Source organism: Salmo salar, chromosome ssa20, assembly GCF_905237065.1.
Source record: "Salmo salar chromosome ssa20, Ssal_v3.1, whole genome shotgun sequence".
Lineage (NCBI taxonomy): Eukaryota > Metazoa > Chordata > Actinopteri > Salmoniformes > Salmonidae > Salmo > Salmo salar.
In genome coordinates this window covers 25,198,548-25,224,169 of record NC_059461.1, presented here as the reverse complement: position 1 = coordinate 25,224,169, position 25,622 = coordinate 25,198,548, and the positions used below count along the sequence as shown (strand labels likewise).

The following is a 25,622-nucleotide window of genomic DNA, read 5'->3' as shown; positions in this document are numbered from 1 at the left end:
TATGTGCACTATTTCTACGCTTCTTACGTTTAGTTTTTTTGCCTATTTAAATAAAGGTTAAATAAAAATATAGTTTTTGCGCCCTATTTTACTTTCGGTTTTGTACAGCAGTTTCAAACAGGGGAAAAAATGGTAATTGAAAGACAGTTCACGGCGGTTTAGATGGTACAGTGATTTTCTACACTATACTTGCTTGTTGTGTCACATAAACTGAAATTAAGCCAACTTGTACAATGTTTGCAACCAGGAAATGGCGGAGCGAGTCCTGTATAATACATCTTTAAAATTTGTCAGATATAAAGTAATAAACGAATATACTGACAAAGACCTACATACATTTCATCATAAACTCTGAATAAATATTGGTTGGTTGACACTTTATAGATATGCTTTCCTTCCCCTCTAGCGCATACGGATATCTCCATCCTGTTGCCACGTCAGGGCTGTCTGAGTTGGCAGGTAGAAGAAAGAGTGACAGCCGTTGCACCAATAGAAGAAGCGTACTGAGGGGAAACTTAGTTCCCATTCAATAGAATTGTAGGGGGGCAGGACCCTCTATGACTGTAATCGTTAGATGAGGAACTGAGTCACAGTTAGCTGTAGTTGGCAATCGAGGCGCAGACATGTGTGGTGAGTATTTCATGAGAATACATTTAATTATTGTACGTTTGCAACAATCTACGAAGATTATGGAAATTGTACATAGTTGTGAGATTAACACAACTGGTTTTGGAGAAGTATGTGTCAGTATTTGTTGCTAGCTAATGTGGACACACCAGCTTCCATCTCAAATCAAGAGAAAGCTACTAACGTTATAACCTTAACCACACTGATCACCTTATGGCTAATGGCTAACCTTACATTTTTTACCATATATCCAAATTTGACTTTGGCTGTGTTATCTAGTGGAAACCCTTGCCAGATGAAACAAGTTAACCTATAAAATGATTTATTTAATATATTTTAAATGAGCTTGTAAATTGGCTATCGGATCATAGATAATGTTTTACAGCTAACAATGTTATCAGACAAATTGAGGGCGGCTAAACGTTTTGATGTTTATTAGCAGTGTGCTACACACCCATATAATCCATTGCTTGCTACTTGATTGACGCTGTGTTATCGCTCCATAATTCCTGTCATTGATGTTACCGTTTGGTATGATTTCGTCACGTTTTAATAGGCTCTATACTCGGATTTATTAGCAACCTTTTCACCAGTTTACAAACTAGCTTGGTTTTGTCTGATGAGACAGAACGCGCGCATTGCGCAAGTCGTACTGTTTCATTCATTCATTCATTCATTCGATTGCTAGAATAAATAGATCAACGCTGAAACTGATGATAGTCTAAATGCCAGTTCCACACTGATGATCCCACATTGATTCGAATGAGTTACGAGGTCATTAGGGTGATACAAAATTATAGGTAGCTAAACTATCTGTCTGTCTGAATCACTGTCTGAATGGTGATGGATTAGTTCTCCACTCTTCACCTCTCATCTGCTGACTCTACACCTGGTTCCTGAAGCACACAGTTGTGTTTTGAATAGTCAACCAGTATAAATAATTTGATTCCTTCACTTTTGGGGTGGGGGGACACTTGGCACTATTAAATCCGTTAGTAAAGAAGGAACACTGTCTTCTCTGTGTCACTTGTATCTGAGTAAGGACAAAAATGGCCAAAATACATACTCATACTGATCTGCCACAGACTAATTCCTAAGGAAGGAATAATAAGATTGACATGCACTGAGATGTTATGAGGGCTCCTTATTTATCCTACTCTATGCTAGGTAACCCTCGTTCTAAACAAAGCTGAGCCTTGTGTGCTCCCACCTTGCCTTGCCCATTCACCCCCCCTGCTACCTTCCTCTGTCGCCCTGTGCCCAGCTGCTTTCAATGGATGCTCTGTTGCACTGCTTCCATGGCACTTCTCGGTACATAGTCACTCTTTATTTTATCACAGCCCCTCTATATCCTCATCTTATTAGGAATTTATGTCAGTGTTGTATTAGCCTAAAGAATAGCTACTGTCTCTTTGCTTTCATAATTTAGGCTAGTTTTATTTGACTGGTTTGTTTAAACCCTCTGCCATTGTTCTTGTTGTGAGTTAATGTATGTGGGTTGTTGATGGCAATGGGGCTGGGCAAAGGTAAAGGGGCGTATGTAGGCAAACCTCTTTTCATCCTGTCATTTTTGGAATAAATGTCACTGTTTTCAGTTGGTATCATATTCCTTTCAGATGAGTTCTAAACTTCACAGAAGCATAACGTAGAGCAGCTCCTGTGTAATAGTAGTGTAGTACCCTCCACCTGGTCCTTCTGTCAACATATTGCCCCAACACTAGAACGCCCTGTTCCACTTTCCACTGAGTCTCCCACATCTCAAGGTGACTTCCCATGTAAAACCTTTCTGGTAGCCTAACATCCAGGGCAGGCTGTGCCCTCAGCAACTGATAGGTGTGTGAACTACAGTGTAGATCCACACAAAACTGTTTCCAATTAGGCCCAACTACCAATCCTGAAACAACATCCCAATCCACAGGAGGTTGAACAAGTCTGACTGGTTTCTGTTCTTGTTTGTTGATTTACTGTCAGTGTGTCGGTAGTTTCAGGTCACTGCTAAACTGCAATTCCTACAAGATGACTGACTCCATAGCTCTTCTTTATTTTTTACTTGCGTTAATGTTTGAGAGTTTTCACCTGTGGAAATTCTTGGGGTAGTTGTTGTTTTTAAGGTTGCTGTGAATTTTAATGAGCCAGTCATTGAACAGCCTGCATATTCCAATCAGCTAGGCTAACTAGTCAATGGAACTGTCAGCGTCTCCTACACAGTACTCCTATATGAAAAGAAAGCATGCATATTGTTTTTAGTTTTATTGACCTAATCACAGACCACCAAAAGCAAACCACTATTAGGCTTTGTTCACTTAGTCCCTTAAAACAGTTGTGAAATTCCTTTGCTGTATATTTTGTTTGTGTTCCCTAGTTGAAATCTGTTTCTCTGTTCCTTCCTTCCCGTCAGGAATTTTTGCCTATCTGAACTACCATGTGCCACGGACTCGCCGGGAGATCCTGGAGATCCTCCTCAAAGGCCTGCTCCGTCTCGAGTACCGTGGCTACGACTCTGCCGGTGAGCTGATAGAGGCGGCTTGTGTCAACACACTGGCTGCGTCTGTCTCCATGTTTGTCTGCTGCCTTTCCCTGTCACTGTAGGCCCGTCGGCAGGCATCAGTTATTCTGCTGCTTATCTACAGGAGTCATGTTTTTGTTCTCTCTCCTAATGTTAAAAACAATGATTGTCCGTTGGCTTCACTGTATGCCCTAGTCTTGAGCAGGACTATCCAATCTAATCACAGTTACATTTGTGCTCTGTCTGCTGTCAGACTGTAGCATGTGTAAAATAACACAACAGAGGCATATTTGAGTACTCTGTGGAAATACAATTCTCTCTCCTTGCCAGGTGTTGGAATTGATGGAGGGAACGGCAAGGAATGGGAGGCCAATGCCCGGTCTATTCAGCTGATCAAGCAGAGCGGAAAAGTGAAGGCTCTTGACGATGAGATCACCAGTAAGACTACATTTTATGTGTCTTTGACGGCTTATCTCTGTTGTCAGCATTTGTAAGAATGTTTACTGATTAGGTTAGTGGATTTGACTGAAATGAATAGAAGGCATACAGTACAATGAAAATGGCTCAAACCTACTTCATGTAGGGTGTATTTTGAATTGATTTATGAAGCTTGCCTTTCAACAGTGTTTGTGTTGGTCCCACAGAGCAGCAGGACATGGATATGGATGTGGAGTTTGATGTCCACCTTGGCATCGCCCACACTCGCTGGGCTACCCATGGTGCCCCCAGCCCTGTCAACAGCCACCCACAAAGGTCTGACAAGAGCAACGGTCAGTACTACAGACATCCCCCAAACTTGTAGTTAAATCGAAGGCCTCTCTTCGGTGTAGGCAACACATTCTGCTAGATATTGACTGACTATATAGAGTAAATAGGGATTTATTTTTTAGTTATTTTTTAAATTGAATTTTATCCCCAATTTCGCCCTTGTCTCATCGCTGCAACTCCCCAATGGGCTCGGGAGGTGAAGGTCGAATCATGCATCCTCCGTAACATGACCCGCCAAACCACGCTTCTTAACACCCACCCGCTTAACCTGGAAGCCAGCCGCACCAATGTGTCGGAGGAAACACTGCTCAACTAACAACGAGGTCCGCCTGCAGGCGCCCGGCCCGCCATAAGAAGTTGCTAGAGCGCGATCAGCCAAGTAAGGCCCCCTGGCAAAGCCCTCCCCTACCCCTGACGTCGCTGGGCCAATTGTGCACTGCCCTATGGGACTCACGATCACGGCCGGTTGTGATACAGTCTGGGACCGAACCCAGGTCTGTAGTGACTCCTATAGCACTCCGATGCAGTGCCTTAGACCGCTGCGCCACTCAGGAGGCCCAAATAGGGATGTTTTTATTAAAAAGGTGTGTGTGTGTATTGTCTTTTTTCTTTAGAGTTCATTGTCATTCATAATGGAATTATCACAAACTACAAAGACCTGCGGAAATTCCTGGTGAGCAGAGCAACATTTCAACATATTAAATGTTTTGCCTAAAGCAGTCTGTTTCTTTCATTAATCAAGACTACCAGCAAGAGTTATCAGACTTCCATGACTGACATTCTACCATTCCACAGGAGAGCAAGGGTTATGAGTTTGAGTCCGAGACCGACACAGAGACCATTGCCAAGCTGGTGAAGTACATGTATGACAACCGTGAGAGTGAAGACCTCAGCTTTGCTACTCTGGTGGAGAGAGTGACCCAGCAGCTGGTAAGAGCCTGTTCCTCTACAGAGCTTCTCCTAAAACTGTCCAGAGATCAGGTCTCGTGACCCGTCTCGTGATTAACACTGTTCTATCTTATCTCTTAGGAGGGAGCTTTTGTCCTGGTCTTCAAGAGTGTCCATTACCCTGGGGAGGCAGTAGGCACTCGGTACACTGCTACTACACAACTAGTTACTCTTTGAATTGTAAAGGAATACTATCCAGTCACGATGCATCTTTCATTTTCTGTAATGATTTTAATTGTTTGTGTTTCTATGTAAATAGGAGGGGAGGTCCTCTGCTTATTGGGGTGAAAAGTGACCACAAGCTGTCCACAGATCACATTCCTATCCTGTACCGATCATGTACGTTATTAAAGTAACTGCTCTCAATGTCAGATTGGAAGAGCAGGAGCACCCCTGAGGTGTTGTGTGTCTAACATACTGTATGTCCCCAGCCGGTAAGGACAAGAAGGGCTGCCCCACCCTGCCCAGGATGGAGCAGGACACCTGCCACACACTCTTCGCTGAGGACAAGAAGTCTGTGGAGTACTACTTTGCCTCTGATGCCAGGTCAGACTCCTCACTCTTTTACTCTATAGTAGTGAGATCCCACTCATACAATGTTAGGTTTATTTTAGAATACCCTCAGAATCAGTCTAGACAATTGTTTGGTGAAGGTCTCCTCCTAGGAAAGTGGGATTTAACAACTTCATCACATTTGCATAACAACTAATTGGTGTTGACTGTTGCTCTGTTGTCATGGCAGCGCGGTGATTGAGCACACCAACAGGGTGATCTTCCTGGAGGATGATGACGTGGCAGCGGTGACGAACGGACGACTCACCATCCACCGCATCAAGCGTACAGCCGGAGACCACCCTGCCCGCGCCATCCAGACCCTACAGATGGAGCTGCAGCAGATCATGAAGGGTGAGGGGAAGGTGGAGCCTAGGGGCACAGCACTGTCATGGGTCACCCTCTGTAAAGACGATGATGTTACTGAGGAATTGATTATTATCATTGTCAATACAGTCACAAATGGTACAGTATACAAGGGTGATATTTACTTTGGCCTCTACTGCACTCTACAGTAATAATGTAGCAACAATGCATGTTATTGCAACACATAGCACACACACAATTTCCCCTGCCTCGACCAAGTATCTAAGGCCATATGTGTACAGGTATACCACAATATTCTGTTTCAATATCCTGCCCTGTAATTTTAGTCCAGGAGCCTGTTTTTACTGTGCAGCTGTAAATAACAGCAGGTTTCAGATCTGTTGTACTACTGAGGTGGCTCTGAGGCCTACACACACACACACACACACACACACACACACACACACACACACATCTGGGTGTTTATGGGGCTTCCTGGCTGACTCTGGTTCCCAGGGAAGAGGCCTGCATCAAAGGTAAGGGCTCAGACACCCTGGCTCCATCGCAGAGATCACACCAAGCACTTCCATATTGAGCTCACTGCTTGGAAATATCAGTTTCCTGTGTAGTAGACTGTGACTAAAGCTTTCATGTCAGATCTGAATTCTCAGTGTTCTGCTGTAAAGAGATGATTTTCCTCCTGAAAATCAGATTTCTCCCACTTCTCCAGCAGAGGATGCTGATACACTACCTGTCAGTTTCAGGAGACATTCCTTTGAGGTCCTGTCATTTAAGCCCCTGCCTCTCTCTCCTAAGCCTCCATTCCAGGAGCTCTGCTGAAATAACCTAATTTGCATGACCTAAATTACGGTCAGCGCAAAAGCAGGCTGCAAAACATTCTCGTATTTCATTGTCACAAAGGGTGGTGCAAGGAAACCGCCATTTCCCTGTTGCCTCTTGTTTATTTTATTTAGTGAAGACATGACTGATGATGGAAGTCTGCATTTTAAAGACACAAGATCATTGTCATTTATCTCCTGTGTTGTTTAACTCCCAACAGCTATAAAAGGCTCAATTAGAGCAGCAAAACAACATGCTTTCCAGACTGGCTTACTTTAGTAATCATTATGTGGCAACAGGAACCTTTACAAAATATTTTTTGTGATGTTGTTGAAGACTCTGAACCAATGTTTTTTGGAACGCTTTTCAGGTAACTACAGCTCCTTTATGCAGAAGGAGATCTTTGAACAGCCAGAGTCTGTGGTCAACACCATGAGAGGAAGGGTCAACTTTGATGACAACACGGGTGAGATGACAGTTCCAGTGTAATACACAATGTCTGTCATTATACCCATCAAGGTTGTATCCTCATGATCAACTTCTATCTGAATACATACCAAGGAAAGGGATATTTGAATACTGTATTTTAATTGGCTGTTTCTGTTTGTGTCTGTAGTAATCCTGGGTGGACTGAAGGATCACATTAAAGAGATCCAAAGGTGTCGACGGCTCATCCTAATCGCCTGTGGCACCAGTTACCATGCTGGGGTGGCGGTGAGTACCAGATTCCCTCTTATAAGGCAGCAATATTAGGTCACTGGCATAAAATCGCGCCGACTAGAGCCTAAGGCTTCAAGATAGGGAAAAACAACTATACAAACAGAGACGTAAAAGTAAGTTATTGCTCTGAGTTGTACATGGAAACCTGTTTTTCAGTGTGGATGTCTTGTGTGATCCAGTGCTGATGAACAGTGCTAATCTTTCCCTCTAGACTCGCCAGGTACTGGAGGAGCTGACTGAGCTGCCTGTTATGGTGGAGCTGGCCAGCGACTTCCTGGATAGAAACACACCAGTGTTCCGTGACGACGTCTGCTTCTTCATCAGCCAATCAGGTGGGAGGATCGGCATAATCTGGAAGTGTCTCTTTCTCCAGGGACCTGAACATTGTCACGGTGTCTGTCTTTGTCTGTACACAATATGGCTTATCTCATACAAGCGATGTCTCATTCAAGTAAGTGCTCAGCCCTATGCCAATGCACCCAAAGTAATTCCTTCATCTCTTTACTGCTAACTTCATGTGTTGATACTGAACATATCGGCTTGACGATATTCAGTATTCTTGTCTATTGAACCTGATATTGTAAGCAAGATCTACACATAGTCCAGGTAGTGGTAACCTCATAGTATCTATCCTGAGTGCTGATTGCATTGCTACCATTGTGTGCAGGTGAGACAGCAGACAGCCTGATGGCCCTGCACTACTGTAAGGAGAGAGGAGCCCTGACGGTGGGCGTCACCAACACAGTGGGCAGCTCCATCTCCAGAGAGACCGACTGTGGGGTGCACATCAACGCTGGGCCAGAGATAGGAGTGGCCAGCACCAAGGTGAGGGGACAGAGTCACTGCTGCTCATAGCCTAGCATTTCTCCAGACTGATGACTTTCCCATTGTTCACATACTGTCCTGTAGACACTCTGGCTGTTGAAACAGGAAACCTTCCCTTCACCATCCTCAGCTCTGGTCCAAAAAAAATTACTTCTATGGTGGGAAAAAACACAGGCAGGTTTTTATTTTACCTTTATTTAACTCGGCAAGTCAGTTAAGAACAAATTCTTATTTTCAATGACGGCCTAAGAACAGTGGGTTAACTGCCTTGTTCAGGGGCAGAAGGACAGATTTTTACCTTGTCAGCTCAGGGATTCGATCTTGCAACCTTTCGGTTACTAGTCCAATGCTCTAACCACTAGGCTACCTGCCGCCCCAGGTTGAAGTGTCTGGGGAAACTCTCCATCTAGGGTAGAGTGTTAGTATTCTCTCAGGGTGGGGAAAATCCTCCTATCCAGCTCCAGAGTGTTTCAGTTGGTCAGACTGCATTAAGGTTTTTGGAGATGAATAGAACTCACTACCGAGTTCCAAACTGCCTCTGGAAGCACCGTCAGCACAATAACTGTTCGTCGGGAGCTTCATGAAATGGGTTTCCATGGCCGAGCAGCCGCACGCAAGCCTAAGATAAGCATGTGCAATGCCAAGCATCAGCTGGAGTGGAGTAAAGCTTGCCGCCATTGGACTCTGGAGCAGTGGAAACGCATTCTCTGGAGTGATGAATTACATTTCAACATATGGCAGTCTGACGGACGATTCAAGTTTGGCGGATGACAGGAGAACGCTACCTGCCCCAATGCATAGTGCAACTGTAAAGTTTGGTTGGGGAGGAATAATGGTCTTGTGCTGTTTTTCATGGTTCGTTCTAGGCCCCTTAGTTCCAGTGAAGGGAAATCTTAACGCTACACAATACAAGGACATTCTAGACGATTCTGTGCTTCCAACTTTGTGGCAACAGTTTGGGGAAGGCCCTTTCCTGTTTCAGCATGACAATGCCCCCATGTATAAAGCGAGCTGCATACAGAAATTATTTGTCGAGGTCAGAGTGGAAGAACCTGACTGGCCTGCACAGAGCCCTGACCTCAACCCCATCAAATACATTTGGAATTCATTGGAACGCCCACTGTGCGCCAGGTCTAATTGCCCAACATCCGTGCCCGACCTCACTAATGCTCCTGTGGCTGAATGGAAGCAAGTCCCCCCAGCAATGTTCCAACATCTAGTGGAAAGCCTTCCCAGAAGAGTGGAGGCTGTTATAGCAGCAAAGAAGGGACCAACTACATATTAATGCTCAAGATTTTGGAATGTAATGTTCGACGAGCAGGTGTCCACATACTTTTGGTCATGTAGTGTACTTATTTTTGCAATAACAGGATGTTTATGCCAATATACTTCACTGTTGGTTTTCTGTATAGTTAATTCAAACCCTGACGCACTTGGGGACTAATGTCAATACATAGTGCATGTACAGTTGAAGTCGGAAGTTTACATACACTTAGGTTGGAGTCATTAACTCGTTTTTCAACCACTCCCCAAATTTCTTGTTAACAAACTATAGTTTTGGCAAGTGGGTTAGGACAACTACATTGTGCATGACACAAGTCATTTTTCCAACAATTGTTTATAGACAGATTATTTCACTTATAATTCACTGTATCACAATTCCAGTGGGTCAGAAGTTTACATACACTAAGTTGACAGCGCCTTTAAATAGCTTGGAAAATTCCAGAAAATTATGTCATGGCTTTAGAAGCTTCTGATAGGCTAATTGACATCATTTGAGTCAATTGGAGGTGTACCTGTGGATGTATCTCAAGGCCAACCTTCAAACTCAGTGCCTCTTTGCTTGACATCATGTGAAAATCAAAAGAAATCAGCCAAGACTTCAGCAAAAAAATTGTAGACCTCCACGTCTGGTTCATCCTTGGGAGCAATTTCCAAACGCCTGAAGGTACCACGTTCATCTGTACAAACAATAGTACGCACGTATAAACACCATGGGACCATGCAGCCGTCATACTGCTCAGGAAGGAGATGCGTTCTTTCTCCTAGAGATGAACGTACTTTGATGCGAAAGTGCATATCAATGCCAGAACAACAGCAAAGGACCTTGTGAAGATGCTGGCGGAAACAAGTACAAACAGTAAAACGAGTGCTATATCAACATAACCTAAAAGACCGCTCAGCAAGGAAGAAGCCACTGCTCCAAAACCGCCATAAAAAAAGGCAGTCTACGGTTTGCAACTGCACATGGGGACAAAGATTGTACTTTTTGGAGAAATGTCCTCTGGTCTGAGGAAACACAAATAGAACTGTTTGGCCATAATGACCATCGTTATGTTTGGAGGAAAAGGGGGGGAGGTTTGCAAGCCGAAGAACACCATCCCAATCGTGAAGCACGGGGCTGGCAGCATCATGTTGTGGGGGTGCTTTGCTGCAGGAGGGACTGGTGCACTTCACAAATTAGATGGCATTATGAGGAATGAAAATGATGTGAATATATTGAAGCAACATCTCAAGACATTAGTCAGGAAGTTAAAGCTTGGTCGCAAATGGGTCTTCCAAATGGACAATGACCCCAAGCATACTTCCAAAGTTGTGGCAAAATGGCTTAAGGACGTCAAGGTATTGGAGTGGCCATCACAAAGCCCTGACCTCAATCCTATAGAAAATGTGTGGGCAGAACTGAAAAGGTGTGTGCGAGCAAGGAGGCCTACAAACCTGACTCAGTTACACCAGCTCTGGCAGGAGGAATAGGCCAAAATTCACCCAACTTATTGTGGGAAGCTTGTGGAAGGCTACCCAAAACATTTGACCCAAGTTAAACAATTTAAAGGCAATGCTACCAAATACTAATTTAGTGTATTTAAACTTCTGACCCACTGGGAATGTGATGAAAGAAATAAATAAAAGCTGAAATAAATCATTCTCTCTACTATTATTCTGGCATTTCATATTTTTAAATAAAGTGGTGATCCTAACTGACCTAAGACAGAATTTTTACTAGGATTAAATGTCAGGAATTGTGAAACTGAGTTTAAATGTATTTGGTTAAGGTGTATGTAAACTACTGACTTCAACTGTAGTTAACCCCTCTTTCTCTTGAAATGAGAACTTCCTCAGAAGTTTCTGGATCCTTTCAGAAGAGGTTATTTGAAACGGCTATATGCCACTGCCCTACACAGAACACATAGTGCCTGATATTATTATTATCTTTACACTGTAAAATGTAGGAATCCATGGTTCCCCTCTACTCTGAGCAGTGATCCCACAGTTTGCCGGAGTGGATTTGTAGATGACTGGAGCGAGTTCCACTCAGCAGTGGAGTCCCAGCTGCAGAGAAAAAAAGAGGCAGGTCCCTCCCTTCTCAGGCTTGGCTCAGGGACCCTCCAGTAGGTCCAAGTCTCCAGCACAGAGCAGAAAGCCTGCAGAGCACGTCTCAAAGACGCCATCCTTTACTGCTTGGCTGGCCCAGGCCCACACACCCAACCCAGAACAGCACAGCTCATCACGTCAGAGGAAATGAAGTATTTCACCCGCTGCTCAATACATGCTCCCGCTGTCTCCGTTCGTGGTAACTTTTCATAATAATAATATTATTCAGAATAACTTTCTGGGGGTCATTCAACTGAATGCCTCTGGTGACGTCTTGTTTTTATGATTCGTCTCAGAATCGAGGCTGTCCTCAGAACTAGGCCTGCTGAACAATTTCCGGGAGAATGAAGGGGGTGGCTTTGCTCAGCTCCACACCTCTTGTATATATTTCACCACTCACTTTCACCCTCTTAGCCAAACAATGGGGATTGTGGGAGTGAATGTAAGAAAATGAGAGCCTACTGTGGTCTTTGTCCAAATAGAACATTTGGAGCATGCTTGTACACTTAAATATTTGATTTAACTGCTTGTCATGCTGTATTGCCTGACATGAGGAGGAATGCTGCAGCAGATTGAGGCCTCTGGGACACGGTTGTGTCAGTGTGTGACAGGCTAGCATGTGGCGTGAGCTGCTTTTCTCTGTCGACATTCTGAAGAGAGTGATGGGGGCTATAACATGGTAGAGGACCATGGCTGTGGCTTTAAAATATGGATTAAATGCACTGCCACAAATCTGAGTGGATGGTGAGGACTGTCAGAGTTGTGAGGCCCTGTGGTTGCAGTGCTGTCAATGAAAATAGCTGTGTGAATGTTTTACAACCATGCCCTTGGGCCTTGGCTTTAGATGCTGGCACTCCTGTGTCCAGGGGTCCCGTCAAATGACTTGGCTCCTCTTGAAGAACATTGATTTAAATCTCCCAAACGTGCTCAGCGAGCCTTCTAACATCCTCCCTCTAAGAGTGGGAAGGAAGGATGAAGGCTTGGGCTGAGACTTGTGAGTGGTAGTGCCATTTTTCAGAAGCATAAACATGAAGCGCATCATGGTTACTCTTCAGTTCTAGTTAGGGCCAGCTGTTTCTGTGCTGTTTGTTTTTCTGTTGTCTTATTGTCAGGGGATGTGTTCATCGGTAGCATTGCCAGATTGTGTGCTCATAATGCTAGCTAGCTCTCCACTGTCCTGTCCTGCAGTAAAGCTCCTATCTGTGTAGGCCTATCGGTGTCCAGCCCAGCTCTCCATCCACATTTCATCAGGTCCACATTATTATTGTGGCGCTGGAGACCAGCGCTGGCAACCAGAGCAGGCGGACAAGACGCTACAGCTCCAATAACTGTTCTGCAAAGCAAACAACACCCAGGCGTGTTGCTGAGCTCAGGGTTATGTCAACTCTGGCCCAGGATAGAGAGAGAAGACTGTAAGGATGCCTTTTGTTTAAATCCAGCAGCCCTAGATAGGTGAGAATCACATTTCTGAGAGGGAAAGGCAGCTCGGCGACACCTGGGACCTCAAGCTTTCTGTACTGTCTGATTCCTCCCGGAGCATTAAATGCATTATGTCTGTGTTCTGTTGTTTTGCAGGCCTACACCAGTCAGTTTGTGGCCCTGATTATGTTTGCGCTGTTGATGTGTGATGACAGGATCTCCATGCAGCCACGGCGACGTGAGATCATCCAGGGCCTGAGGGTTCTGCCAGGTAGGCCAGACCACATCTACCAAGACATTGCATTGTACTGTTCATGACCATAAACGCTAATGTCGGTGTGATGCTCACAGGGATGTGCAGATTCTTTGACACACTTGTTGTACTGACCTACTGTAATATAGACAGCAGCAGGTAATGGTTGGGGTCGGGGGTACAGTGGTTCCTCCTTTTAAAAGTTGCGTCATACTGCAGCACACCTTGCGGGCTGCTGCAGCATTCTATTTAATTGTCAGTCATTTTTACCATTAATGCTAGTTAGTGCTAGTTTGACCACCAGAGGGCATCTTTGAGAAACAGTTGATAGTCTTCAATATTGGCATTACTAGAGAATTTAAAAGCTTTTTTTGTACGAACATAGTATATGGGATTGATTTTAAGGAATGTTGCTTAATTAATTTGATTAATATTTTGGTGTTTCTATTCCAAGAAAAAACGAAAACCTTAGGGTTTCCGTTAGGATGGAACGGAAAATATGGCGCCGTACAACGTGATGGTCGGGTGTAGGCTACAGTTCTAAGAACATAAGAGGATTGGAGGATTCTAAATTAATATCTAAGGGGTATAACATTTCCACACCCTAATTGTAGTGTAACCAATACCCAAGCGGAGATTCAGTGAAAATAAGAATCTCATTGATTTATCAAGACCAGTCCCCATGCTTGTCTCAGAGAAACGATGCTGAAATAGTTATTGTTTCAAATCCTATTGCTTCTAACTTCAATATGCTTTTTAAATAAATTAGACCTACATAAATTAGACCCACTTAACAGCACATTACTCAACGCTAGTGAGACTCATTTCGCCTATTGTAGGCTTACAGTATATCTAAAAACAAAATTATGTTTCAATGACATGACTCTGCCAATAGTTACATTTAGAGGATTGGAGGATTCTAAATTAATATCTAAGGGGCATTTTTCATTAGGATCTGTGAGAAAGGCCATTCTTGAACATGGGGTGAAACATTCTCACTAATTTTGTAAATAAAGCAAGTTTGTTATTTAGAATTATATCTGGAGAAACCAAAAGCCGCCTCATGGGTCTCCCGGTGGCGGCCAGCACGAGTATCGGACCAGCATCTGTAGCAATGGGGTTTGCACTTCGATGCAGTTTCTTAGACTGCTGCGCCACCCGGGAGGCCCCATGCACAAAGTTTTTAATGCTGATCAATTGCCTTGCACAAAGTATCAAAATACAGAGAGGTGTTGGTAAAAGTATATTGATTGTCCTGCTAATAGCTCATAATGGAGTATTATAATACTGTACATGGTGTCCAGGTCAGGATAACCAAAACCATTTCTTTATTAAAGACTATCAGAATGAATGTTGGTACTTATCTATTTTGATCCAAAACCATGAATGAGTGAGTCACTGAGCTTTATGTAGGTGCCAAGGCTATATGATTGTGCCATCAACTTGATTATGTATAACGATATTTTTAGATTATTTTGTTTTCAAAAAAACGAAAGTGAGCTCTTTGTAATCTGAAAAAGGCCAAAATAATATTTGTAAAGGCCAACACATTTATTTCTGTTTTTAGAGGGAGAGAAACCCTGGGACAATTGTGCGCTGCCCTGTGGGACTCCCAATCCCGGTCAGATGTGAAACATAATAATACTTTTCCCCTTCCACATGTTAAAGGTTCCAATTGATAAATGTGTTTTTATCAATTAGAATATTTGAGTTTAACCACAATATTTGTTCTGTCTTTTCTGGTGGATTAAACTGAAATTGCAACCAATCACAGCCGGTTCTGATACAGCCAACCTAACTAAGAAATACATTTGACAATATAATTCTCCCCCTACCCTCCTAGGCAATTCTATTGTCCTGCTAATAGCCAAAATGGTGCTGTACAACATGACCGTGTGTTTGGAAGAGTATTTTCCAGTAAGCAACAATTTAATTTACTACCTTCATTAGCCTACTTTGTTCCAATATTTCTGTCATTCAGTGATATTTATTCCCATAGTAATTTGATATTGATCCGTAAGGAAATAGACATCTGTGTTTTGAAAGAGTATTTTTACCATTTTATTAACGAAAGTATAAAGATGCTGATGAAGAAATGCAGTACTGTACAGTATATGCTTTAGCTGAAATTTTGAGGTTGCAAAAGGTCGCCCTCACGCACTTTAAACATTTGGATAAAACATTTAAATCATTTTGAAGATGGAAGCCATCTGCATTTGTTTATTAGGCTACTGTGCAGTCTGACAAGTAATCTAGAAAAAAGAAACGCACACCTATAAAGGCGAGGTGCTGGCTAGCGGAGTAGAACACTAGAAAATAAAGGAAAGCCGCACACTCTAAGAGCTCAGATGCAAAAATGTAATAACCAACGTTTCGACAGCGAAGCTGTCTTCATCAGGGTATCATCACAAACACTGCGAGATGAGTCATTTATAGTGTCAAGAGACACACAGGTGTTTGTAATCATGGCCAAGTATGGCCTAATATCATTGGTTAACTCAAATATTTTTTTAAAATGGCATACAAAGAACATACAAAAAGACAAACAAATGGATAGCATACGATCATAGCATTTGTAGTCTAAAATGTTTTTTTAGTTTCATTGTTTTAGTTTGAATGTGCAGACAGGCACTAAGAATAGCGGGAACGTTTCCCTAGTCAGCGCTGTTATTAATGCAATGTCCCTTAGTGTTGCTTTGTGCTACCCAGTGGGGCGGGTGAATTAATAATAATAGATTTGTTTTAAAAAATAATGATATTTTGGAGATTTCGTTTTCAAACGTAAGGTGAGCGACGAGAGGCCATTCTTGAACATGGTGTGAGACATTGTTTCTAATTTGTAAATAAAGCCAGTGTGTTATTTAGAATTTATTTCTGTTTTTAGAAGGAGAGAAATCAAAATCCTACCATCACCTCATGGGTCTCCCGGTCACAGCTGGCACGGGTATTGAACCAGCAGCTGTAGCAACGCAGTTTGCACTGTACAGTACTATAAGAGCAAAATAATCCTAACATTTCCACACCCTAATTGTAGTCTAAGTTTGTCTTAGAATAAAATCCTTAGTAATACAACAGTTTTAGTAAGTAATACTGATGAGTAATAACAAAAAAATTGTGTTTTTCCAGGTGTGCTGCAGGACAGAGGAATAGCAATTCTTACACTATTGTTCTAAATTCGTTCAGCACCTTCATCATTCAGTTCATTGAAATTCAATTTTGAAGTCGTGCACAATTATCAGTTTTCGTGTGGTTTATGTCGCCCGTTCATTGTCAGTTAGAGACACATTAGTGCTTTGGGACCCAAAAGCATAATTGGTGCTCTAACTCCCCCTTGAGCTGGTCTGGAGCAATGAAGTAGTGATGCAGGGTACTGTAATAAACCACAAATGACCTCTAAGTCCCGCAGCATAATCGCAAACCTTTTAGTTGAGGACCACTGTAATGGTCGGAGTCAGGCAGCCAGAGAGAAATGGGGAAAGGACATTCATGTTCGTAGGCCTCCTGGGTCTGTCTCAGTTATCTGGCAGCCACGTCGCTCCAACTTTACTGTTTTTGTTTGAGCAATGTGCTTTGATATCAGAGAGCTAATGCAAGGGCTGGGCTGTGGAGGCTTCCTCAGGGAGAGGGAGAGTACAGGAGAGAGGGAGGAGGTTTGAGCAGCTGGGTCAGTCCTGGCTGTTTGCCCTGGCACACTCCTCTGGACCCAAAGCCTATGATGGGATCGGGTTTCCCTTATGGTAAGCTAATTTGGTTCGGAATGCCACACTGCTCTTTCCCTCTCCCCTGACCCAAGCCCCCATTGACCCCAGCCTCCAGGACCTGTTAACAGTGGCTTGCTGGACTGTGCCATAGGCTGGGTGTTAGTACTGTAAACTGTCTCATCCAGGGGGTTGGTGTGATAATCTATTTTCTGACGTGTTGTTTGAAGGCATTCAGCAGATCATTACGTTTATGTTTCTCCCAGATGTATTGGAATATTATCAGCTAATATGATCTACCTCCTTTTTGTCTGTTTGTACTTGTCTATCTTTGTGTATGCCTTCTCTTGTCCCCTCTCTCACTGTGTGTGTATATGCCTTCTCCTGTCCTCTCTCCGTCTCTCTGTGTGTGTCAGACCTGATCAAGGAGGTGCTGAGTCTGGATGATGAGATCCAGAGACTGGCCGCAGAGCTGTACCAGCAGAAGAGTGTTCTCATCATGGGCCGAGGCTACCACTACGCCACCTGCTTGGAGGGAGCACTGGTCAGCACGCCTACCTCCATCTCCCCTTCGTAAAGCTATCATAATGTGTCTTCTGACATGAATTCTACTGGAAACTCCATTCTCAACTCCTAAATGAGATTATCATCACTTTCTAATAGCCCACAATAAGCCTCTGCACAGCTGTGTAGAAAATGTTCTGCCCCAGCATCACGCGAGCCCAAGTGGAGCCTAGCCTGCAGGAATGTCTGCTGAAGTGTTTTGGATCACAGCAACTAATTAGACTGATCTAGAAACGTCTCTCTTGCATAATTGCAACAACACTCCACATTATTTATGGATTCTTAAAGTACTATGTATTGCCAATCCTCCAGTATCTCAAAAAGAGGCACACAAATGTGAAGGGAAATTGTTGGCTCAGTGTGCTGTACTCCTCAGTCTGTCCTAGTGTTCCCAGGCCAGTCTACTGATCCCTTTAGAATTAAAGATAAAATACTTGGGTTGTGTGTCTTTGGTGTTTATGGGAGTCGCAGTGAGTGGCTTCCTATCTGACTGAGGTGTTTGTGCCTCTCTCCTCTCCAGAAAATCAAGGAGATCACGTACATGCACTCAGAGGGCATCCTGGCTGGGGAGCTGAAGCACGGCCCTCTGGCCCTGGTCGACAAACTCATGCCCGTCATCATGATCATCATGAGAGACCACACCTACACCAAGTGTCAGAACGCACTTCAGCAGGTGGTGGCCCGCGCGGTAAGAACTGCCAACACACGTAATATCTCGAAACACACGACTTAGCTTTCCACCCCCCAACTGTTTGAAGGTTGGAACCACAGTAAACCATTGCCAATTATGTTATTTGGTTGTTAAAATGGTAGATTTTTACTACCTGTTGTAGTGACCACTTACCTTCCAGTGTAAAATAAATATGACTCAAAGACGACATGGATATTAAGTGCTTTATGCACACATACTTTACACAGATGTTTTTATAGTAATATCAAAAGGACCTCACAATTCCATTCACCACAAAGTGGGAGGAGTTATTTCACCATGACATCACCACTCTCACTAATCTACCACAGATGTGGACCTGAGCTTTGGGTTTGCGACATGAAGGGAAGGACATAACTATCACGTTCACATTTCCAAACTGAACTCCAGGTAAAAGGAACTGACGCGGCGTTGTCCTGGAAACATGCCATTTGTTTGGTTTACAGGGCCGACCCATCGTGATCTGTGACAAGGATGACTATGAGACTGCCAAGTGCTCAAGCCGCACCATCAAAGTGCCGCACTGTGTGGACTGTCTGCAGGGTGTTCTGAGTGTCATCCCCCTGCAGCTGCTCTCCTTCCACCTGGCTGTGCTCAGGGGCTTTGATGTGAGTACTGCACGGTCACTGAGTTGGGTTCTTACTGTAGGCCTTCATAACAGGTAGTCTATTTCTTAGGGTTATAACATGGCAAATTTAGAAATGTCTAACTCTTCTCCCAATACAGGTGGATTTCCCAAGGAACCTGGCCAAGTCTGTGACGGTAGAGTGAAACAGGCCATTTGAAGCCCCAAAAACCCATTTCACCTCACATGCATACATGCATACATACATGCATACACACACACACTACGCAGGAACAGCTGTCACATGGATACCAAGAGAAGCAGAGAGAGCACACTTTCCTGTTTTATATGTCTTGTGTTATATTTTTATGCAATTGTTACTCTTGTACTCTAAGCATTCTGTATCACTGTCACTTCTCTCAAAACACATTTGAAGGCATTGTTATGAATTGTATTGTTTGTTTTTTTGTCAAGTGTGGTAAGGTAAGGGTTGGCAGTAATGTTGTCATTTAGAAGCTCACATCGGTTACTGGAGTGTATGCAGTTAATGATCCAACTAAAAGAAAGACGGGGGGAAAAAATCTATTTTCTAAAGGAAAGACGGAGCTATTTTGGATGATACCCAACAGTGCTCATAGCTGAAATGTGCACATCTTTTCAATGTTGAGTACTTGCAGCTGTTTTTTCAGTTAATTCAGCTGTTTGTTGGCTGAAGTTAAGAGTCTCTATATGAAAATCTTACTGAAGTTACTGGTTCTTTTGGTGTTTCATTGGTGCAATGATTTTTGGTCTATTGAGATCCGTTTTCTTTGGCAGCTAGAACATCTATAACCGTCATTTGAAATGTTTCTGTTACTTTTGTGTATGTTGAGTGAAGTCTTAAATCATTCCGAGTCATATTGTAGTCCTGACTCTAAAGCTGAAGTGCTTCCAGGAAGAAAGTGTCTGTTAAGTCATGCTTTAGTCTACTGACCTGTTCCAGAGGCTATTGAGAACTCCCACGTTGTTTTCCTCCGAATGCCATAATGACAAATTATTTTTCATTTGTAACTTGTAAAAGTTTTGAATGTTTTATAGTACAATAAGAAACTTGTAACATACTTCCTTGTGTATACTATTCTGTAACGTTTCTTAGTTTTTAGTCATTGGTTAGGTTACAAAAGCAACTTGCAGTGATACACTCCTTGTGGTTTGGCAGACCTCCTATAGGATAGTTAACAAACTCTTGCCTAAACCATGTTGAGCATCTGAATGATTGACTGTCCTGCCATAATAATCATGCTTTTAAAATTCTAACGGCTACTGTGTCTGAGTGACATGATTTGAATCATTTACCCAATCATTTGAAAGATGGCACCGTACAATGTTAGAAATCTACAATGAAGACTAGTGAAATGATCACTTATCTCTAAGCCTATAGGTTACTGTCATTGTGACTTGGTGGAAGTGTAGCAATATTCAAAACTCTTCAATTTCACTGGTCTTGTTGACCTATTTTCTGCCTTGTTGCTGAGGCGGCTCACTTTGGGTCTCTGGTCTACAATATAACTCTAAATAGAACAAAAATAACCAAGTGAAATGAAGTTGCTGCTCAGAGCACAATTTGCACCAACATTTTGCCTACCCCATGCCCTGCCGCCATACTGATTTTAATTGCAATATTGGGACCATTTTTTTTTTTTTTTTCTTACTTTCTATTAATTTGTATGTTTCTCATTTTGTTTACTTGGTAGAAAGCTTTTTTTTATATATTATTGAAATTATTATTTGATCTGAATGTGACTGACGTTCGAGATGTCCCCTGTACCCAAAAAAGGTCACTGTATTTTACAATCGGTTATGCAGTCAGAAACCAAAACACCTTTTCTATGTTCATTTTGCTTTGAGTAACCAAAGGTATGGTTTTAGAGAATGTTCATAGGGGTTTGTGTGTACTGTAAGTGGTCTGTCCAGAAGAGGCCTACAGGGCAGTACAGCAAGCTTGTTAAAATATGTAGCTGCTATTTTAGATGGAACTCAACATGTCAGCTGTGTGCTCTCCCAAATGTCTAATAAATGAGTCTTTATAAACCAAGGTTGAAGCAAAGCAGATACACTGGTTTGTATGTAAAATCACAGAGAAGAAAAAATACTTTCTAAATAATGGGCCATTTATTTTTTTGTATTTCACTTTTCACCTTTTCAGTTTAAGATCTTTGTCTTGCTGTTGCAATCAAGCCTTAAAATTTTACTTTTTAGGCAAATCACCTGAAAAGTGGTCTCTATTCAGCCTTTGCATCTGTTTCTTCTTAATTGTATTGCATTTACTGAGCCAGTGTACTGTATGCGCCCACATTGACTAAAGACCCTAGCAAAGACCCAGTTTTAAACTGGACATGGTGCTATTAGAAGTGATTTAGTAACCCATGTAAAATTGCAGGTGTTTGACAGGTTTTTAGACTTGAAGTATGGACAAGGGAACCGCTTTAGGGTCTTTCTATAAATAACGGGGCCAATGTGTGACATTGGGATCAAACATTTCTAAATGGTTTGAAATAAGGCTTTTCATGCAGTTCCACATGTGTACTTAAAGGAATAAAAGTGAATATATGCAAATTGACTCAACTCCTATACAACATGGGCCTAGGACTATACATCCTTTAAGCAAGGTTCATACAGACATTGGCAAGTTCAATTCAGGTCTTTCAGGGACTTTTTCAAGCACTTATTTGTAATTTTCAAAGACCTTTATGTTATACAATTGTATAATTTTATATAGTTCCTTCAGAAAGTATTCAAACCCCTTGACTTTTTCCACATTTTGTTACAGCCTGAATTCAAAATGGATTAAATAGATTTATTTCTAAGCTTGCCATAACGAAGGGGTTGAGTACTTATTGACTCAAGCCATTTCAGCTTTAGAATTGTTTCTATTTATTTGTAAACATTTCTAAAAACAATTCCACTTTGACATTATTGTGTGTGTGTGTGTAGGCCAGTAACCCAAAAAAAGTAATCTACATTGAATCCATTTTAAAGTTCAGGCTGTAACACAACAAAATGTGGAAAAAGTCAAGGGGTGTGAATAATTTCTGAAAGCACTGTAATTGTACATATAGGGCCTAATATAGAACCCCCCCCCCCCACACACACACACACACACACACACACACACAAACAAAAGCATGCCAAAAAAGTGTGCCAATGCATTGATATTCAAATTATTATTAATACAATTCTAAAATATGTGAGAATAATGAGGACATTGCCTGACTAAATAGACTGGATGCATGCATGGTGATTTTGATGTCATAATGTAATAACCTGAAATAATTGGCAGATAATCATCACTGACTTATCAACAGCTGTAACAAGTTGTCCACTGCAGGAAATCCTCAGTGGTACACTCCTTTAGAGTTTCCCAAACTCGGTCCTGGGTCCCCCCCTGGGTACATGTTTTGTTTTTTGCCCTAGCACAATACAGCTGATTCAAATAGTCAAAGCTTGATGATGAGTTGGTTATTTGAATCCGCTGTGTAGTGCTAGGACAAAAACGTGCACCTGGGGGGGCCTCATGACCTAGTTTTGGAACCCTTCTTTAGTTTATAGAAAGACCCATTAACATTCAGCTCCTGCAACATATGTTGGAAACTGTTGTGGGAGTGGGGCACTTTATGATCTGATTTACTAGAACTAATGTAATAAAATAAGTACTTCTCTTTCAGTGTCTGTTTTTAGAGTCTTTAATATTGACAGTGGGTTTAAGTACTCCCAGAAGTATGCCCCTGGAGTAACAACTTCAAATCCAATTTATTTCTAAAGCCCTTCTTACATCAGCTGATATCTCAAAGTGCTGTACAGAAACCCAGCCTAAAACCCCAAACAGCCAGCAATGCGGTATAGAAGCACGGTGGCTAGGAAAAACTCCCTAGAATGGCCAGAACCTAGAGAGGAACCAGGCTATGAGGGGTGATCGGTCCTCTTCTGGCTGGGCCGGGTGGAGATTATAACAGAACATGGCCAAGATGTTCATAGATGACCAGCAGGGTCAAATAATAATAATCACAGTGGTTGTCGAGGGGGCAACTGGTCAGCACCTCAGGAGTGAATGTCAGTTGGCTTTTCATAGCCGATCATTCAGAGTATCTCTACCACTCCTGCTGTCTCTAGAGAGTTGAAAACAGCAGGTCTGGGACAGGTAGCACGTCCGGTGAACAGGTCAGGGTTCCATAGCCGCAGGCAGAACAGTTGAAACTGGAGCAGCAGCACGGCCAGGTGGACTGGGGACAGCAAGGAGTCATCAGGCCAGGTAGTCCTGAGGCATGGTCCTAGGGCTCAGGTCCTCCGAGAGAGCGAGGAAAAAGAAAGAAAGAGAGCATTATAGAAAGCATACTTAAATTCACACAGGACACCGGATTAGACAGGAGAAATACTCCAGATATAACAGACTGACCCTAGCCCCCCGACACATAAACTAGCCCCCACACCACTAGAGGGATAGCTTCAACCACCAACTTACCATCCTGACACAAGGCCGAGTATAGCCCACAAAGATCTCCGCCACGGCACAACCCAAGGGGGGGTGCCAACCCAGACAGAAAGATCACATTGGTGACTCAACCCACTCAAGTGACGCACCCGTCCTAGGGATGGCATAGAAGAGCGCCAGTGACTCAGCCCCTGTAATAGGGTTAGAGGCAGAGAATCCCAGTGGAGAGAGGGGAACCGGCCAGGCAGAGACAGCAAGGGCGGTTCGTTGCTCCAGTGCCTTTCCGTTCACCTTCACACTCCTGGGCAGGACTACACTCATAGGACCTACTGAAGAGATGATTCTTCAAGACTTAAAGGTTGAGACCGAGTCTGCGTCTCTCACATGGGTAGGCAGACCATTCCATAAAAATTGAGCTCTATAGGAGAATGCCCTGCCTCCAGCTGTTTGCTTAGAAATTCTAGGCACAATTAGGAGGCCTGCGCCTTGTGACCGTAGCGTACGTATAGGTATGTAAGGCAGGACCAAATCGGAAAGATAGGTAGGAGCAAGCCCATGTAATGCTTTGTAGGTTAGCAGTAAAACCTTGAAACCAGCCCTTGCCTTAACAGGAAGCCAGTGTAGAGAGGCTAGCACTGGAGTAATATGATCAAATTGTTTGGTTCTAGTCAAGATTCTAGCAGCCGTGTTTAGCACTAACTGACGTTTATTTAGTGCTTTATCCGGGTAGCCGGAAAGTAGAGCATTGCAGTAGTCTAACCTAGAAGTGACAAAAGCATGGATTAATTTTTCTGCATCATTTTTGGACAGAAAGTTTCTGATTTTTGCAATGTTACATAGATGGAAAAAAGCTTTCCTTGAAACAGTCTTGATATGTTCGTCAAAAGAGAGATCGGGGTCCAGAGTAACACTGAGGTCCTTCACAGTTTTATTTGAGACGACTGTACAACCATCAAGATTAATTGTCAGATTCAACAGAAGATCTCTTTGTTTCTTAGAACAAAGAGACCTAGAACAAGCATCTCTGTTTTGTCCGAGTTTAAAAGTAAACAATTTGCAGCCATCCACTTCCTTATGTCTGAAACACAGGCTTCCAGCGAGGGCAATTTTGGGGCTTCACCATGTTTCATCGAAATGTACAGCTGTGTGTCATCCGCATAGCAGTGAAAGTTAACATTATGTTTCCGAATGACATCACCAAGAGGTAAAATATATAGTGAAAACAATAGTGTCCTAAAACAGAACCTTGAGGAACACCGAAATTTACAGTTGATTTGTCAGAGGACAAACCATCCACAGAGGCAAACTGATATCTTTCCGACAGATAAGATCTTAACCAGGCCAGAACTTGTCCGTGTAGACCAATTTGGGTTTCCAATCTCTCCAAAAGAATGTGGTGATCGACGGTATCAAAAGCAGCACTAAGGTTTAGGAGCACGAGGACAGATGTAGAGCCTCGGTCTGACGCCATTAAAAGGTAATTTACCACCTTCACAAATGCAGTCTCAGTGCTATGATGGGGTCTAAAACCAGACTGAACCGTTTCGTATACATTGTTTGTCTTCAGGAAGGCAGTGAGTTTCCAAGCACAGGAAGCAGCTCTTTCAGTAGTTTAGTTGGAATAGGGTCCAGTATGCAGCTTGAAGGTTTAGAGGCCATGATTATTTTCGTCATTGTGTCAAGAGATATAGTACTAAAACACTTGAGTTCTCCCTTGATTCTAGGTCCTGGTAGAGTTGTGCAGACTCAAGACAACTGAGCTTTGGAGGAATACGCAGATTTAAAGAGGAGTCCGTAATTTGCTTTCTAATGATCATGATCTTTTCCTCAAAGAAGTTCATGAATTTATCACTGCTGAAGTGAAAGCCATCCTCTCTTTGGGAATGCTGCTTTTTGGTTAGCTTTGCAACAGTATCAAAAATACATTTTGGATTGTTCTTATTTTCCTCAATTAAGTTGGAAAAATAGGATGATCGAGCAGCAGTGAGGGGTCTTCGATACTGCACGGTACTGTCTTTCCAAGCTAGTCAGAAGACTTCCAGTTTGGTGTGGCGCCATTTTCGTTCCAATTTTCTGGAAGCTTGCTTCAGAGCTCGGGTATTTTCTGTATACCAGGGAGCTAGTTTCTTATGACAAATGTTTTTGTTTTTAGCATCTAGGGTATTGCGCAAGGTTAAATTGAGTTCCTCAATTAGAGTATGACCGTGGCAGTGAGTAGGTCCGGAGATATGTTGGACAAAACCCACTGAGTCGATGATGACTCCGAAAGCCTTTTTGGAGTGGGTCTGTGGACTTTTCCAAGTGAATATTAAAGTCACCAAAAAATGTAATATTATCTGCCATGACTACAAGGTCCGATAGGAATTCAGGGAACTCAGTGAGGAACGCTGTATTTGGCCCAGGAGGCCTGTAAACAGTAGCTATAAAAAGTGAAAAAAAACCTGTCACATCCATAAGATGTTTAGCCATTATGATGGCAGAT

General features: G+C 42.8%; 1 protein-coding gene across 1 annotated transcript; it reads left to right on the top strand.

The window, feature by feature from the left end:
• Nucleotides 1–611: 611 nt before the first annotated feature.
• On the top strand, nucleotides 612–20,746 carry gfpt1 (glutamine-fructose-6-phosphate transaminase 1). Its single transcript, NM_001140266.1, is given in 19 exon segments — nucleotides 612–630; nucleotides 3,026–3,133; nucleotides 3,464–3,571; nucleotides 3,778–3,903; nucleotides 4,516–4,574; nucleotides 4,697–4,831; nucleotides 4,931–4,992; nucleotides 5,109–5,188; nucleotides 5,281–5,395; nucleotides 5,592–5,755; nucleotides 6,918–7,013; nucleotides 7,164–7,261; nucleotides 7,479–7,599; nucleotides 7,935–8,092; nucleotides 13,040–13,154; nucleotides 17,251–17,378; nucleotides 17,919–18,086; nucleotides 18,554–18,715; nucleotides 18,834–20,746. Coding segments are annotated over 19 exon segments (2,055 nt in total). The 5' UTR covers nucleotides 612–623; the 3' UTR covers nucleotides 18,879–20,746.
• The last annotated feature ends 4,876 nt before the right edge of the window (nucleotides 20,747–25,622 follow it).